This window comes from Acipenser ruthenus, chromosome 2, assembly GCF_902713425.1.
Source record: "Acipenser ruthenus chromosome 2, fAciRut3.2 maternal haplotype, whole genome shotgun sequence".
Classification (NCBI taxonomy): domain Eukaryota; kingdom Metazoa; phylum Chordata; class Actinopteri; order Acipenseriformes; family Acipenseridae; genus Acipenser; species Acipenser ruthenus.
In genome coordinates, this window is record NC_081190.1 from 34,699,675 (window position 1) to 34,717,799 (window position 18,125).

The 18,125-nt window shown below is 37.5% G+C and overlaps 1 protein-coding gene across 5 annotated transcripts; it reads right to left on the minus strand.

Moving 5' to 3' along the window:
• Positions 1–2,181: 2,181 nt before the first annotated feature.
• Positions 2,182–7,798, minus strand: LOC117408629 (protein phosphatase 1 regulatory subunit 3B-like). 5 transcript variants are annotated; one of them, XM_034013800.3, is made up of 3 exons: positions 7,533–7,796; positions 6,962–7,095; positions 2,182–5,373 (listed from the first exon to the last, which is right to left on the minus strand). In XM_034013800.3, the coding sequence occupies exon 3, from the start codon at positions 5,322–5,324 to the stop codon at positions 4,491–4,493; it is 834 nt and encodes a 277-aa protein (XP_033869691.3). In that variant the 5' UTR covers positions 5,325–5,373; positions 6,962–7,095; positions 7,533–7,796; the 3' UTR covers positions 2,182–4,490. The 5 variants fall into 5 exon arrangements, with proteins under 5 accessions (XP_033869691.3, XP_033869690.1, XP_058850787.1 ...); XM_034013799.3 differs by lacking the exon at positions 6,962–7,095 and having other exon boundaries at positions 7,533–7,798; XM_058994804.1 differs by lacking the exons at positions 6,962–7,095; positions 7,533–7,796 and adding an exon at positions 7,463–7,487.
• Between the last annotated feature and the right edge of the window lie 10,327 nt (positions 7,799–18,125).

Consider the following 18,125-nt stretch of genomic DNA (forward strand, 5'->3'; position numbering starts at 1 on the left):
AGGGATTTACAGCCAGATGTGGCTGAAATCGAGGTCAGGGACTTTTTGGCTGTTTTATTGCTGTAAACAGCACCGGAGGTGCACAGTAAGGGTCACATAACCAAGAATTTGACATTTCTCGTTGTATCTTATTAACTCCTTATTTTGGGGGTGACAAGTGTGTTCGTTGTTAGTGTGTTGTGTGGAATCTATGTAATGTGTATTTGCCGCCATTGCTGTTCTGCCTGCCAATATGGCGCTGGGGTCATGTGACTGCAACCCCTCAATTAGCCGTGATCCCGCTGCTCTGATTTTTGTAATGTGTTTTTTTGTAAGAACTGTAAGTCGCCCTGGATATATATAACTTGCTTGACAAACCTGGGGGGCAATTAATTCAACTTAAATAAAACGGGCTGAACGGGCAGTGGAATAAGAAAGGACCACCTTTCGTAATTTTACATTCAAAACGACGACAAAATTTACCAATACAGTAATCAGTAGTGTAGCCTACTACTGCAATAGCAGTGTCCTTGATATTGAAATCTATGTGAATGCAAGGTAAGGAGGTGCAAACTGCTGCTTGATCGATCTAGGGTTGATATACTGCTGTATGTGTCTATTAATGTAAAGCGTTCCTGCATTATACAGGTAGTTGTTTAGAATCTGCTGACTCGGTCTATGTTACAGACCGATGGTATGCACTATGATACCGTGCTGTACTCCTGGTTTTGTTTTGGGAGCTATTTTTTCAGCACCAAGAAAGCATGCTTGGGAAAGTCCGAAAGAACAATCATGATTGCAGCTTCCCTGTTTATTTTTTAAACATGTATTAACACTAGTGATGCTGCTATCACAAATCGCTCTTTTGAATATAATCATTACCGCTATATAGATGTGGACTGAACCTTGTATGAGCGCTGGGTGTTTTCCATTGTTGTATTACCTCAGACAGCGTCTCAATTTCACTTCAGTGATTGTGTGAGTGCTGGAGTGATGTGCGCAGAATTAAGACATGCTTTTTTAAAGCGTTATTTTGTGCCTCGCAAAACTGATTTTGTGCTTGGCGCAGTTTTCTCACAAATTGTCAGCCTCTCCCGCCAAATTGCGCTATGCATACATTATATTTATGAACAGCACAAAATGGATTGTGGCACGCAAAAAGAAGTTTCAAATATGGTACATTTTGTGCATTCGTGCATAACAGCCATTTGCAAAGGCATAACCCTCTGCGCGGTGCGCAGACCTTTCCAATATCTAGGCCATGGTCTCTTGGAAATATGGTTCACTGTACTCCAAAACAAGTTCTACTCATTCTAAATATCATCACAATTGTAAGAGAGGTTCTCTAGAAATTAGTTGCTGACAGACTTGTCTGGGTGCTGGTGAAATTAATTCACAGTGGAAGGGCAAGGAGAATTAGATTTCTACTACTGCCCCAAATAACTTGAGGCCTAAACTGCGTTGGGAATCCTAATGTGGTATTGAGAAGAATGAACATCATTAAGGAGATTGATTAATCATTTGTTCTTCATTTGTTTAGAAAAGACAACAAGCTATGCCAAATTGACCCCCAGGGTCTCACAATAAATTAATGGGACTGACCCAGGCATTCAATTCCAGGTCCCATTTACGTCCAGCACATGTAGCATAAATAATTCATGAATACTCTAAACTAAGCAGCATCATTAAAATAATTACTAGCATGTAGAACAGATCCAGCGGTTTCGCTCATTATTGCATTTCAGAAGTGTGCATAACAGCAATCCAGAACAAGGATGATTAGTTGCAATCAGAGTAAATATGGAAGTGGAGATCATGTGTTCCATGAGATAAAGCCCTGTTGCATAGCTCAGTTAAGGTTCAGGGACTCTCTCAATTGCAAATAATCCATAACCGGGACTTTATACAGTACATGCTGCAAAATGAACAAGGAATTACTCATGCAAATATATAAATATGCAACACATTTTCTTTGAAATGACTGTCAAGTAATTAATGTTATGTAAAGGATGCAGGTGCAAGAGAAAGCTATTCTGAGATTAGCTGCTAGGAGCACTAGATGACTGTTTTGGCAATGCAGTACAATTGTTATTGAAAGAACCATTTACAGATGTAGAACTTTGGGTCAGCAATGTACTTTATCTATAGGATTAAGAACTATATTTGTCTGAAAACATGCACAATAGGTGTAGGGAAGCCAAAAATATTTAACAATCTTTATTACATTTTTTTCCACAACATAAAACAAACCATTATTTTCTCTCTCAAAATGTACATAAATATTTTGTACTTTGCAGACACAACACGCCATGCTGCACATAGTTTATGGTACAAGCCACTTTCTAAGAAAAAGTATAAACTCATTTTATTACACACATTGGCAAAAATAGATCAGATTTACCTTTTTACAATCCAAAACATTATTTCCTACTAACTAGGTGCCCTTTCCATTATTATGAAGAATTTGGTGAATTTCATTATATTTTTCAGTGTGCCCCCACCTGCAGTGTACAAATAGCTAAAACCAGGTTTTAAAAAAAAAAAAAAAACTTTTTGCAATAATGTGTGGTAGATAGAAGAACACCAAAGAAGATCACCTTTCAAGCCCTTTAGTAAACAGTGTAATCTTTACTTTAAAGTGCAGGAGGTATTCAAATTTTAAAAAATGACGATTAAAAATTCTGAAGTCATTTACCTTGAATCCCTTGTACTTACTCGTGATCATTTTACAATTATTAATCATTTAAAACAAAAGTGGCGACTCACATTGACAACTTTCAAATGAACGGGTACGACAATAAAAAAGGCAATTACATAAATCAATACTGCCAATTCTCTTCGGTTTAGAGATCACATTTAAAAGTTGTATTTCTGTATTATTATTTTTTTTTAAGTAGCCATGATTGTTTTAAAATGGGATCTCCAATTTTTCTTGAAAATATTCACTTGACCTCAAAGATTACAATAAACTTACAAACAATCCCTTTTTTCATTTAGCAAGAGAACCCCCCCCCCCTTCACATTTTCAACACTTCTTAAGGAATGGGGGCCCATAGTACAATACGGACAGATGTCTACAATACAGAGAGATACCAGTTTTTTTAGGCACACAGTCTACAAAAGGATTAGCCTACATATTCCCTTTGTATGCCCAGAAATAACTTGCTACAAGTTCATATTTCTTCTATATACATAAGGACTGACCAAAATGCATAGAGTGGGATATCTGATGGCAAAGAATAAATACTTGCCACAAGCTCCATTTATGGATTCCAGAAATAATGCAAATTTAAAACACTTCCACTATACCCAGTAAATGGCCTTGTGGTTCCTCTGAACCGGAAGGTAAAATATTTGATCCCTGACAATACATAGAGACCAAGATACTAAGCTTTAGCTTTGAAGTTTGTGTGTATATGTATGTGAGATTTTATATAAATCACACACACTCTTCACAGCTAAAGCTTAGTTGCTTGGTCCCATTCAATAGCACCTACTAGTGAGGGCCATCAAAGGCGGAATGGGCAGGATGATAAAAATCCTATTAGAGCTATCTTGTAAGACAAAAGTTCTACTAGAATAGGGGGTTTAGATTGTTATGGACATGATATCATATATACCCATGAAAAAGCAACAACCACTTTGACTGCCACTCAACTCTGCTGCTTTTTCGATACCCAAAACACCCAATTCCCTGTTCTTATGCAGCACTACCTGTATATGAAACTGTATTTAAAAATAAATCTTACTGCAGGTATGCTGATTTTTTGGACAAATGTTCCCTCCTTTTTTCCCCCCTTATTCAAATGGCCTAACCAATGCAATTTTATTTCATTACCCAAAAGTGACAAAAGTGTGCAATGGCAGGAGGTTACAGGTGATGGTTGTGCACAACATACCATGTACTACTAAAAAGTGGCTGTGGGAAGCCCTAAATATGTAATGCACTCAGCAGGGAATCTACCTTCCATTTACAATATAGTGCAATCCTCACTCGTGGTGGTTACATGGCAAGCATGCTTACTGCAATTATAGCAGCAAAAGGGTACAGTACAGCCAACCTTACTTTTTAATCTTGAGTAAGCAAGTCAAAATGTGTCCTATCATGTGACAAAGCAAAATGTTGGCTTCAATGTTCCCTTCACAGATTTCAGGAAGCAAGTTACCAAGACTACCACAATGGTATTTAGTAGTATTGCACTGTGTTAATCTTTTCACCGGCCTAGCAAAAAGGCCCCATCTGAAATTGTTATAAAGGTTGTGTCAAGATTCAATTGACAGAGGTCAAGGTCCAATATTACTGTAACAGCTTAAATATTATTGGTGGAAGTGACCCATAACCAAATACATTTCTGACTACACACCTCCATCTAGGCAAGTTCCTTGTGGTCAGTTCTCATAAACCCAACAGTATTAGGTGCTTAACCTTCAACGTTTCACAGATCAGATAAAAAGAGAAACAAGTAGATCATATGGCTCTTCAGCATGGATATGTCCCTCAACAAAACAAGTTAGTAATAAGGCCCTATTTTTTCAAAGCCTTCATAGCAAGGCCATTCGGGAAAAATACCATACGAGCATCTAGGGCTGCCATAGGGGTCAAAATGAATACCTACGTCAGAAAACCCATTAACGTGAGAACCGTTCACTCCGTTCTCGGGAGAGGTTTTTAGTACAGATCGAATCACCTTGTAATTTTGGCCTTGGTTGCTGTCCCAGAAATCCTTCCCATTGCTTGTGTAGCACAGAGCGAATTCTATGCGTTCATGTGGTGGTATGTTGTGTGGCAGGTCGATCTCGAAGGAGAAAGTGTCCCTGTCAGAGCCTGTGTAAATGTCATTTACATACTGGCACTGGTGGTCTATGAAGCTCTTCCAAGTGTTGAAGGTGACCCGCAATTTGACAGACTTCTCAAATGCCAGATTCTTGACTTTCACTGTGCCCACCAGGGTTTTCTCTTTCAGCATGCAGTTCTCCAAGCAAACATGGTCATTCTCCAGCCGCTGCCTGAAGGCTAGGTAGTCCGCAGAGGGCTGCTCGAAATCCAGCACCAGGCTGTCCCTCTCCACCGACAAGTTCACCACCGTGTCGATCAACTCCTGGATGTTGTACGGGATTTCAATGGGGTCTTCAAACTCTGAAAAGATCTTGACCATTGTCAGCGCCAGCCCCTTGTGGTCTGCAAAGGACACTTGCTTCTTAGCTCTGCACTCCCCTTCAGTGCTGGTACTGGCCTCTTTATGCTTCACTTCCACACTAGAGCACTGAATGCAAGGCCTCAGGGGCTTCGTGCGCTTGGGCCTCCTTTTGTAAATGAAGTCATCACTTGCCATGTACAGAGGCATGGCCAGCTCTACAGGCAAGGTAGACTTATGGGAGAAAAAGCTGAAGATGCTGCAAATAATAGGAAAATAAACGTTATTATAAATTACAATTTGCTACCAATGGTGCATCATGTATAACTTAGTTTCCAAACACATGAGCTGTAGGCATATGAGGTTCATGCTTAAAATATCTAATGGTAATCAAGACAAGAAATGTTGAATGTCAGTGCTGAATGTGTCTGCCCACTGCCTAAGGCATCAAATCCATCCAAAAAGTAAAGCCATTTACTGGATTTTTTGATTTGTGAAACTTTATATATATAAAAAAAAAAAAAACCTGACACTTAAACTTGTCATATCTGTAAACAATCAGAAGACAGTTCTCTGTAAATAAAATAGATACATTCTGCATATAAGAGTATATGTTCACTACATTAAGATGTGGGAAAAAGTATTTTAAAAACATTCAATACACTATTTATACATCTATTTGACAGCAATTAAAAGTTTGAGCAACATTCTAAAAGTTTAAACATGTATATGTTGTTAAACTCTAAACTATACCCCCCCCCCCTCCTCCTCACCCTCACCCCCACCATGTGCTCAATGTGGATTTCTAGAGGGGGCACCCCTCTGAAAAGCAATTTCAAGAGAAATTAAAAACAAAAGGAAAAAAAAAAAAGAAATAAGTGTTGATAATGCTAAACTGGACACAACACATATCTGATTCAGATCACAGCAGTCAGTTGATATTTAAGTGAAGTTCAATTAGACTCTTGACATTTGGAAAGTGCAAACATTCAGGTTGTCATGTCACTGCTATGCTTGTTCACCAGGGAAATCCTTTTCAAAACACACTGTGCTCTTGAAGGCTGGTTTCAGTTTTGATGCTTGCTGCACCATGAATACTACTGTTCCAGAACCACCACTAACATTAAAAAAACATAATTTGTTTAACTTTCAATATATGAACAGGCAAAGGGCTGACGAGTACATTTCTAATCACCACTTTCTGACCAAGTTATTTTTGGAACAACCAGGTGTTTCCACCAAGATACACTGACATTTTACACTTGGGGGTAAACCATTGATTAAATCACCAAGTCAGCAATTCAGACACGTCATTGTACTACACCATAACACAGACTTCACCATAGCATACAGGAATACACATTTGGTTAATAAAAGCTAAATCAAACACACACACACAGACCATCTATCTGTCGACATTAACTTTTGCGCTGACCTCGAATAAGGCTTTACCACTACTTCGTGGCCTTACCATAACTTTCAAAAAAAAAAAAAAAAAAAAACACTGGAAAAGGAGTGCAACTTTAAAACATTTTTTAAAATCGATTTCATCAATTGGTAATTTCAGTAGTTTATAATTTATTTTAATGGAACCGTGGAATACTGTGCAAAAAAATACTGTGCGTAATTTCAAAAGCTTTTAATTTCTCAATTATGGGACCTAAAAAGAAAACTATGTTGTCGTTGTCCAGGAAATTGTTAGCACTGGGTACCTGAAAGACTTTCAAGCAAGGCGGATATGAAAATAGCTACTATTTACCAACGCCAGCATCTTACAAAAAAATAAAATATAAAATACCGGTACAATCCAACATGTTATTGTCAAAGAAAACACACAACAACGTTACCTAGCCGAGTCTATTTGTAACTTCTGTAGAACAAGACTCTTGTCAAGAAATTCGTTTTTGGTCCAGTCTTTCGGCGCGTTCTCTTCCTGGTTTTAACAGCTGTTCGGAGAAAAAGCTCTCCTCCCCCTATCGTTCTGAAAACGAACCAGTACAAAAGCAAAGTTAATTGCTTGCACATGCTAAAACTATATTGCACGAAATAATAACAACTTCATGCTGCTTTATATGTAATCTGTACAAAGAGCCCGCCATAACGTTGTTGTGTGGAGAATACCTAGTTTCTGTAGCACACGGTACCGTACACAATGTGAGATTTCCAATTACGTACACACTCTTGGTTTGAAACTACACCTTTGTTTAAATTTTACAGTGTGAACCTGAAGTCGGCACACTGTTATACAGTGTCTTTGTTATTTCTGTTTTTATTTACCGACGGTAATATGCTGGCGTATCCGTGCTAATTTACGTATAAATAACCCATTAATAACGTTCTGCAATTACCCAATAGAGACGAACACATTTCAAAAGGCTGTGACAAAAAAAAAACCACACACAAAGTATATATACATACCTGGTGCAATTCATTTGAAAACCGCTGGCAAACGCAAATTCGATAGGCGTATTAGAATTGCATGTGCCCGTTAACAATCAAATAAAGAGCATTATTAACTTATCGGGTTGTTCCGGTGTGCGTTTCACTTATTTCCACGATTTAAGAGTTGCTTTGTTTATTACTGCAGCCATACAACCGTTCTTGCTGCACGACTTCACTTTGCAATTCCATTGTTTTAATAAATGAACTACTCTGTGTGAAGTGGCTTTCTACCACAAACTGGTTCCACGTGAACCCAGCTGCGGGGCCAATCACTTTGGTCCTAATTCTGCCTTGACCAATGGAAAAACAGACCCAGAGTGAATGATCAGTTCATGAGTGCGTGATAGGAACGCCAGCCTGAAAGATGCCTCAGGTTGTGGCGTCGTCGTACAAGTAGAGGGAGCAATTGTGATTGTAATTTGGTTCACGACTCCCCAAAGTTTTTTTTTTTTTAAATTTAAATGCAATAGAAACCAGTGTTTAAAATATGTACAAGCAACTTAATTATCTCAAATAAATCAAAAATAGTAAATTGTAAGTAAATGACACTTTAGAAAAGTATGCACAATTCAAATTGGTTATAGTTTTCTGACGTATTTACTTTCAAAAAGCTTATACTGCAATACTATTCTGCAGAATTTACCATGCATTTACAGCAAATTACTGCTAGAATGGTATTCTTTAAGGCAGAAACAGTGAAATGTATTAACACTGCAGTAAATGGCAGTATTTTTTATAAAGGTGAAAAAAAAATATCCACCAACCACACTGGTCAAACAAGGCATGCAGAAAATATGAAAACCGTCCCTTTAAAAAGAACAAGCAACTGGGTAACACTTGTCTTTGTTCATGGTGGTATAGGCACAACTTTGGAAAGATGACAATAGAGGATGTTCCAGAGCTTTTGGAATGGCCCAGAGTGTCACCATGAGGCTGCAGTGCAGATTCCATCTTAATGTTAATGACAGAAGGTCATCATTCATAGTGGCCATCTGCAGGCTTTATATTTCAGACAAGAATCCTACCTGACATCAGTAACTAAACAACACTACCCGGTATGAAACACACCAGCCATTTCCTGTTAGTGGCTAGAAAAGAAACTAAACATTTTGTGTTCTCTTGCGGGGACAGTAAACACACAACATTTTGTGATAGAGGAGCACACCCTGTCCTCTGAATAAAGACAGCATTGTTTGTCTACTACAGCCGATATACTGTCCAGACTTAAACCATATTAAGCCTGCGTGGGATACACTCTGACAACCTCTGCTCTGAAAACCTGTACACAGTTGGTGCAGATATTGCTTAACAAGCAGGACTGGATAACCTGATTTTTAGCATGCTGAAACTGGCAGTCTTTGATGACAGCGTTACCACTTTTTAGTGACAAATGAATGAAACCATTACCTTTTTAGAATTTGATTTTATTTGTATAATGTAATAGTTGTTGGTTTAATTGTTTGAAGAGAAGTCCTATTGAAAGAAATAATTTCAAACAAAAGGGAAGCAGAACAATTATTATTTCAGAGCTGGTAAGTAGTTCAGTGTGCTGTCATTGTTTATTAGTGTATTAACAAACTTTGGTGATCAAATTCAGCAAAGCCGAATGTACAGGTAGTGGACAAAAAAATGGAAACACCAATGTAAAGTCACTTCATAGTGCGTTGGGCCACTATGGTATCCCGCTCTGTGGAGTTCTCGGCGGATCGTTTTTGATGAAACTGGCTGATCGCGCCCCAGGTTGAAATTTGCAGTCAATTGATCTGCAGTTGCTCAAATGTTTTGCCTTGCACTTCAAATTAATGCACGGATAGCACAATAACGGAGTATGCGCTTCCGCCCACTGTTGCCCTTTGCTGATGATGTCTTTCCCTCGGAGTTCCATGCCAACATCACCTTAGACACTGTTGCTCGTGAAACATCAGCAAGTTGGTCACTGAAGCTCCTGCCAAACGCGCCCAAACAACCACCCCTCTTTCAAAGTCACTGAGGTCTCCTCTTGCAGCCATGCTAGCCATAATTATAGGCAACCAGGCCTGTCCAGCATTTTTATACATGACCCTAAGCATGCTGGGATGTTATTTGCTTAATTAACACATGAGCCACACCTGTGTGGAAGCCCTTACTTTCAATATACTTGGTGTCCCTCATTTACTCAGGTGTTTCCATTTTTTTGTCCACTAGCTGTATGTATACAATATTGTAATGATCTTGGTTCCTGCAGACAGGGGTTTCTTTCTCACACTTCTTTCTACCACTGCACAGGGAAGATAGGGGGCTGTACATGAATGGATAATAAAATGTGCTATTGATTGAATTATTTAAATAATTGTTGCAGAACTAATAATAATAATATAATAAATAATAATATCTTTATTTTTATATAGTGCCTTTCATAGTGGACCACCACCACAAAGCGCTTTACACAGGTAGGCTGTGATCTGTGCATTATATGCAGAGTCACTTACAATAGGACATTGATGTACCGTAAAAATGGTGTATAAGTCCACCCCCCCCTTTTTGAGACAACAATTTCAGGAAAAAGCCTATAGGTCACACCGGTGAATAAGTTGCTCCCCCCTTTTTAGGACCCCCTTAAAATATTTAGAAAATAGACTTAAACAAAGGTTTTTACAGTAACATCTCATCCGCAGGATGGAGCACAAGGAGGTTAAGTGACATGCTCAGGATCACACAATGAGGCAATGACAGAGGTGGGATTTGAACCAGTGACTTTCTCGTTACAAGCCCTCGGCTTTAACCACTGGACCACAATGCCTCCTATGAAAAAGTGCAGTAGGATTAATTATACAGGTGCTGTTTCTGAATATGTCACCAAGATTCTAAAAGTATGGCCCTGTGATGTCATAAAGTGTAAAGGATTCTAGAACGGTATCGTGTTCAAATCATAACCAATGTTCAGAAATCAACAAAAAGCAGTGCTGAGAGTGTGGTTGGGTTGCTTTTATTCTGCTTAGAGAATCCATATTTGGTTTGCAATGGATACAAGAGTAACTGAAAAGAAAGAAAGTGAAATGATAAATAACAGGAGGAATTTCTCTACTGTGAGTATCAGTAATTATGAGCAAATTATTTAGAAATCTAATCAGATCTAAAGGGGAATTCCCTTTATCTTATAATAAATTGACATGTTCTTGAAACATGTTATTTTTTCAGGAACAAGAGTTATCAGACAATTCTAAACAGGCATCTGCTGGGGACTCAGTTCCAAAAGAGGCATTTGAGGAGGACGATCAAGAGAAACAAGCTGTTGCCTTAAAAAATAAACCAAAAAAGAGTGTTTACGATCTGGTATGTTTGTTTCAATAAGTTCACCAATAATGGCTGGTTCATACTAAAGTTGTGAAACCAGCTACAGGTGAGTAAAAGTTGTAGTATGAATCAGCCTTTAGTTCACCATAACTTGTGCAAAATCATTCAGGGAGCCTGTCTGATACTAATATTGGAATCTATCCTATCTGTCCTATCTACAAAAGGTCTACAGGATCAAGGAGGCTGTGTGGTCCAGTGGTTAAAGAAAAGGGCTTGTAATCAGGAGGTCCCCGGTTCAAATCCCACCTCAGCCACTGACTCACTTGTGACCCTAAGCAAGTCACTTAACCTCCTTGTGCTCTGTCTTTCGGGTGAGACATAGTTGTAAGTGAATCTGCAGTTGATGCAGAGTTCACACACCCTAGTCTCTGTAAGTTGCCTTGGATAAAGGTGTCTGCTAAATAAAAACAAATAAACAATACAGTCCAAAATACAGTTTTGGCACACAGCAGTTTTTATTTTTCAAATTATATATATATATAACCTGGGAAGCTGTCTCTTTTGAACAAAAACATATATATATATATATATATATATATATATATATATATAATAGCATTGAATTTACAACAGAACTGGCAGAAGGCACAGGTGTCGTTGTCCATCAAATCAACAGTTCAAAGGTCACTCTTGAAATCAGGACTTAAAGGATGTGTTGCAGTAAGAATACCTCTGTTAAGAAAGAGGAACAAGACTAAAAGGCTAAAATATGCACAAGAACACAGAAAGTGGACTATGGAACAATGGTCAAAGGTGCTTTGGACTGTTGATGGATGGACAATGACACCTGTGCCTTCTGCCAGTTCTGTTGTCAATTCAACGCTTGTCGTCTTTCTATTCCTTAAGGATATGATCTTCAAGTATTGCCCATCCTTGTTAGACAGCTTTTTGGGTCTTCCAGTCCTGGGTTTGTCAATTACAGATGATGTTTCTCTGTACTTGTTGATTATGCTTCGGATACCACACCTTGAAAATCGAGTGATGCGAGCTATTTCACTCAATGTTTTTCCTTCTTTATGCAAGTCAAGGTTGTTATAATAGTAGAAAACACTAGTGAAGGCTTTGAGTAAATTGTTGATGATCATAATGCATCAAAGTAGAAAAATGCAACATGTCTAAGACTTTTGCACAGCAGTGTCTATATTAGTTGTCTCCAAGTACTATGGATTTTATTAAAAAGTCTGTTGTGCTGCTTTAATTTAATCTGACATCAAATTCAGTCATTATGGAAGTCTTTGTAACATTTGTCTATCCAAACTGTACTGTGTCGTTTTATTGCTGGATAATGGCAGAGTGATTCCTTATTCATGTCGTATCATAAATTACAAGGAATATGGTGGTGTGCTGTTTTTCTTTTTTTTTCTGCATGTGTACAAATAGTTACTTTTTTTCTGGTAAAAGTAGTTAGGGTTGTGGCATTGGTCATGCTATATGTATACTGATTGACATTAACCACGAATGGATGATCTTTGCCCTTCCAGTGTAGGAAGTACATGAAGCCTGTGAAGGCAGAACTGAAACTGTTGGATGAGCAAGACTTTTCATCCAAGGAAGAAGAACTGGATTCCTTCCACAAACACATACTTAAAATTGGAGCTCACCTCAACATGCATGTGCAGAGATACTCCAGCCCTAAGGAAGCAAATGAGTGGAACGTGTATGTGCATTTAAGACAGTTCTGATATTGTATAGAGGGATACTGAAATCTAATATGTGTAGAGGATTTGTTGCTACTCATATTAAATAAATTAACTTGTGACTTGTATTCACCACGTAATAGTATATGAAAAACTACACTGAATATTGAGCTGAGGTATTTAAAAAAAATAAAAGAACCTGGTTCAGTAATAGGTTTAGGATGTTTTGTATATTTTTGTATTACTACATTCATAAATAAAATCGATCTTGTTTCTTTCCATGAACAAAAAATGTAACTATATGAAAGTTTATATATATATATATATATATATATATATATATATATATATATATATATATATATATATATATCTATATATATATATAGATATATATATACATATATGCTTATTTTAAGTTGGAGTTGAGAATTCATGATATATTATTCCTTCTGTCTAGATATCTTTGGCAATATGTCTCCATATTCTCAAATTTTGATGACTTAAAATTGTGCCTTCTCTACAACTTTGCAGCTAAGAAGGACTCTGAACAGTTCAAGGTACACAACTCAATTTATTCTTTTATGATGATTGAGTTAAACCCAGTAATGTGTTCCTGATATTGAGGATGGAATATCTCCTTAATTTGTACTAAATATCATACACTGCTTCCCTTACTGGACTACTGAGGTAGTAAGGTGCCTTGATCACTGTCTACCATATTCTCTCTGCCCAGTTCATGATACCAAACCCAAATTACAGTCTACTTCAGTGTTATTACTGTCCTACTTGGTAACTTTGTAATAGTTAAAGCATATTTAGCTTGTCAATATGAAGACAAATATGAATATTTATTATAAAGCGATGCAGGGTGTTTAGGCCAGGACCGGCATGTGCTCACAGAGATACGAGGGGAAGCTCTTGGGGGTTTGCTGGCACCATGCTTAATCTATTCAAAGCTGCTATCCCTTACCACACAAGCAAAAAAACAAAAAGCTTATTGACATTACCCTTACTGGCCCCTTATTTCATAACAGGCCCATGTGAGAGACTGTTGAGCGACACTGAGGGGATAGATGTAACTAATGTCTTACTGTTCTTCAGGCTACCTATGAGCAGTCGCCTCACAGCTTCATCCTGGTGCCATTGTGTAAAAGCTCCCATGACCTGGAATGGCTCGACAAAGTCTGGGGCCTTCGTGGCCACCCCTTCAACTCAGCCTCCACAGGGACAGGAAAAGCTAAAAAGAGGCCCCGGTCTCCTAACCAGGAGACCAGCAAACCTGCGTGCTCTAGTGAACAAAGCAGGTAACAAATCAGCACTGAAATTCACAAAAGCCTTGCTAGAGTTTGTAAAATTGTGTGTGTGTGGGGGGGAGGGGGTCCTCTGTAAAAAAAAACACAATAATAATCAGCTTCTCAATTAAATAAAGGGTTTCCAGGCTGGTTAAAATAAAGATTATGTTGAAACCAGTGTGTCACTTAGCGATACACAACAAAACAGTGTAAGAGATGCAAACATATCCAAAACTGGAAGCAATGTTTCTGTTGTTTTACTGTATACCATTTTAAAAAAATGTTTGCTTTCTCTTTTAAATCCACAGGTACTCCCAGGAAAACAACTTGTCGAATTACTGTTATTAATGTATGTATATATATATATATATATGTATATATATATATATATATATATATATATATATAATGAAAAAAATATGTATTTACTGTACAAAATCATTTATTTCAGGATGTGTCAGACAAAAGCCCTTCTTCGGCTATATATCTTTCGATATATAGATATATCGTCTATAGCATTTTTTTTGGAACAATTAAGAATAATTAATGCTTTAATTAAGATAGAAAACATGCTTTTGTAATAAATAAATAAATCTTCATTGTTAACATTTTTTCTATTTAGCATTTACTGTATTTCAATGTCAGGAAACTGCTTAAATCATCTTTTCATAAACAAGGACACGATTGTAGCACATTTATTCAACAAATTAAATACATATTTATTAAAAAAATACATATATACATATATATATATATATATATATATATATGTAACAAAAACGTAAAATAAATTGAAACCCACACAGAAATTCACAAATACAAATAAAAATGGTATGTAATTTAAATTATAACAAACCAGTAACAAAGCAAGGGTTTATGTAATTTATAGAAAACTAGCTGAAGTACCTGGCGTTGCTCGGGGAAATTCAATATTTCAATATTTCATGCATGACAACGGTAGCCTTTGGACAATGCACTCAAACCCCTTTCCCTTTTTTTTTTTTTTTAAACTATTTTTGTTTTGGTTTGTGCCATTTAAATTTTTTTTTACATTTTTGTTCTTTTTATTTATTTTTTTGGTTTTGTGGGTTTCTTTAATTTGAGATACATGGCTACTGTAGTGATCCAGCAAAGGGGTTACTATATAAAGTACCCCAGGGGTCAACATTTTGGATCCAAGCATAGCCCTTGACCTTCCCCTGGATGAAAGAGGAGGCCATGCAAAGTTTGGTTGCACTGGCTCCTGAGGGGCACGAATGCATAAAGGAACAGGCATACAGACAAACTTTCTTCTTTATATATTAAGATTCAATCTGTTAAACAGTAGAGGCCTGGTGAAGTTTTGTATAACTTGGAGCCAGAGCCGGCGTAACCATATAGGCAGAACAGGCAGCCGCCTAGGGTGGCAAATTGAAGGGGGCGGCAAAAACGGTACATAATTACATTTTATACTTCACATTTCTTTAGTCGTAAAATGTTCAACATCTTAGATCATTGTTTCTTGTTCGGCAAAACCTATTGCTGATGTTAACGAACCATATCATGAGCAGTGGTGTAGTCCTAAATCAGGAAGTACGGGAATGCTGGGGGTGGGAGGGGGGTGGGGGCAGCTTATCATGCCGGTGTGGTGTCACACGAAATCTGGTCTCCCCTGGGAACAGGCTTGTGGGTGTTGAGCCCGTTGCTAAGTAAAGGATGCATTGAAGTTCCTTGCGTATTATTAATTAATATTAATAGGACCAACTTGTATTACAGCATATATGTAGGTAAAATCCAAAGGGTTATACATAGAGATTCATTAATCGCAAACTGAGAAGCAATATATGATTTTCATAGCATGTGTTGCCCCCCTCTGTTGTGGACACAACTTTGTGTGACCTGCTGCTCACCACCCTCACCGGGTCAATAAATAAGCCAAGGCACATTGTTCAAGGAAATTCGTTCTCTATTAAGGCAGCAATCCCCAGCCTTACAAACTGACCAGAGCCTCTTGGAAGGCCTGGCCCTTTAGAGCAATGTTGATAACTGGAGACAGCAACACAAAGAAGAGATAAAAGGCTACTGAGCTCAGCTCACTACTCAGACTCACATACTCAGTCACGGTGACTCTCACACACACACACACACACACACACACACACAAACACTCACCAAACTCTCACACGGTACACAGACAACAGTGGGAAACACATACGGACGACAAAGAGTGAATATAATCCAACTATTTATAAAAAAACAAATGTAACAGTAAAAATTCTCCCAAGTGCCACAGTCCCTCACAGAAACTATTTACATAAGGTCATACAACGTGATGCATACAGAAATATTCTGTAATAAAACAGTATAGTTTGTTACATTTTAAGTACAGTATATGTTCTGTAATAAAAATAAAGACTAGTTGTAAAACTACTGTGTATGAAAAGTACTAGCATTCCCATTCAGAATATGCTATATTTGGAACAGAAACACAATTCCGTTCTTTAAACATACTTATTGACAACAATTCTCCAAAAGCGATGATATGACCTTTGGCAACGCCACAGGATATTGATCAAGTGTGAACGAACTTGTAAAATGTGTAATTGAAACCGAATTAACAGGACAAAGAGCTGGGAGTGCTCGCAAATATCACTGAACAGCAGATATTCATTCAGCAAAAAACTGATTCATTAGTTGACTAGCGCATTAGACCCATAGAAAAACTTAGGTAACGCTTCATCTCTTCCAAGCTTATATGCACACCAATGACAGTAGAGCACTGTGTGTTTGCATGCACTACTGGGGCAGGTGCATTACACCATAATACAGTTTTAAATGGGCTGACCAGCATCAGTGCAGCATAGTAACTGATTATAAATATGAAATCTGATTGACCAGTTGATTTAATTACTAATGCTCCAGATAAGAGCAAAACCAGTCATTTTATCGTGACTGTTGGAACTCTTCAGAGCTGGCACCATTACAGTTCCTAACACTCACTTGCCATTGTAATTTATCTTGCCCGATCTTTACCCCTTAAAAAACTGCATCATGGTCCAGCCACCAATGGCGTTCCATCCTAAACCGTCCCCACATGTGTGTTGACACAACCAATTTAAGCAAAGCAAACCACAAGGATTAATTTAGAAAGGGCCCCCAGCACAATCATGCAAGTCCAACAAACTTCTCCTGCATGTCAGGGATTCCTCCCCGGACCATGGCAGAAACCAGTGCCTAAAATTACAGGGTCCAGTGTGACTGATCAGTACACGTTACATAGTTCTATATGGGCTGCCTCTCCCCTAGGACCACAACATTTATATATTGTATATAATAAATACATCTGATCTCATTTTCTAAACAGTACTACTGCAAATTCCATCAAAATATGTATCCGTTACAGTTTTTTACAATTGATTTGACTCATTTTTCAATGCATAACTCTTAACACAAGATGCTAAACTGCTCATTTTGGGGTCAAAATCCCATGCAGAGTGCAAAATAAATACTACTGTGTCAAATGAGATAAATACATCACGCAAAAGCAAATCATAGCACCAAAACATCAGATGCTTTGATCACTGAAGTTTAATCATTGAAGCATTGCTAAATAAAACACCCATTAGCAAATAATGCTGTCAAACACAAAATAATTCAAATCAAAACAAAGTCTAAAAGTGTCATTTGATCATATTCAAATGATCAACATTATAATGAGCAAAATGATAGCATCCTACAGAATAAAACATATTCTAAATAATGTACAGCAAGCATTCAGTGATATTCTACACAAGTATCAAATATTATGTATCAGTCCAAAGATGACCAAAACCTACTGATCACAATCCTGTATCCATTGCAAAATGAATGCAGTGGAGTCAAACATGCAACAATAAAGACACCAAAACATCAGAAACTTTGTTTGAACATTTTCTTTTTAATCTTTGAAACACAACAACATAAATTAGTCTTACAGTAACAATAAATAATACTGCTGTTGGAAAAACAAACAAACAAAAAAACTACAGTAATAGATAGCTAAAGTAACATATGCTGACATTTTGTTTTACAGTAAAAAGTATAATACATAAATTAATCAATTACAAATGAACAAAATCTACTTACAGTAACTATAGAATATTAGATACTGTAACATGCAGATCTATTCTCTGCTCTGCATTTGGCCAAAGATTTTCATCAACATCACAGTTTATGTTTTCATAAGCAAGGCACCAAGGAAAGTATCTTTTAGAGTGCCTTATCCAAGCCTGGCACTGTTGTGCTGTTATATCCTCACATGCCTCATCCATGGCTTGGATGAGTGT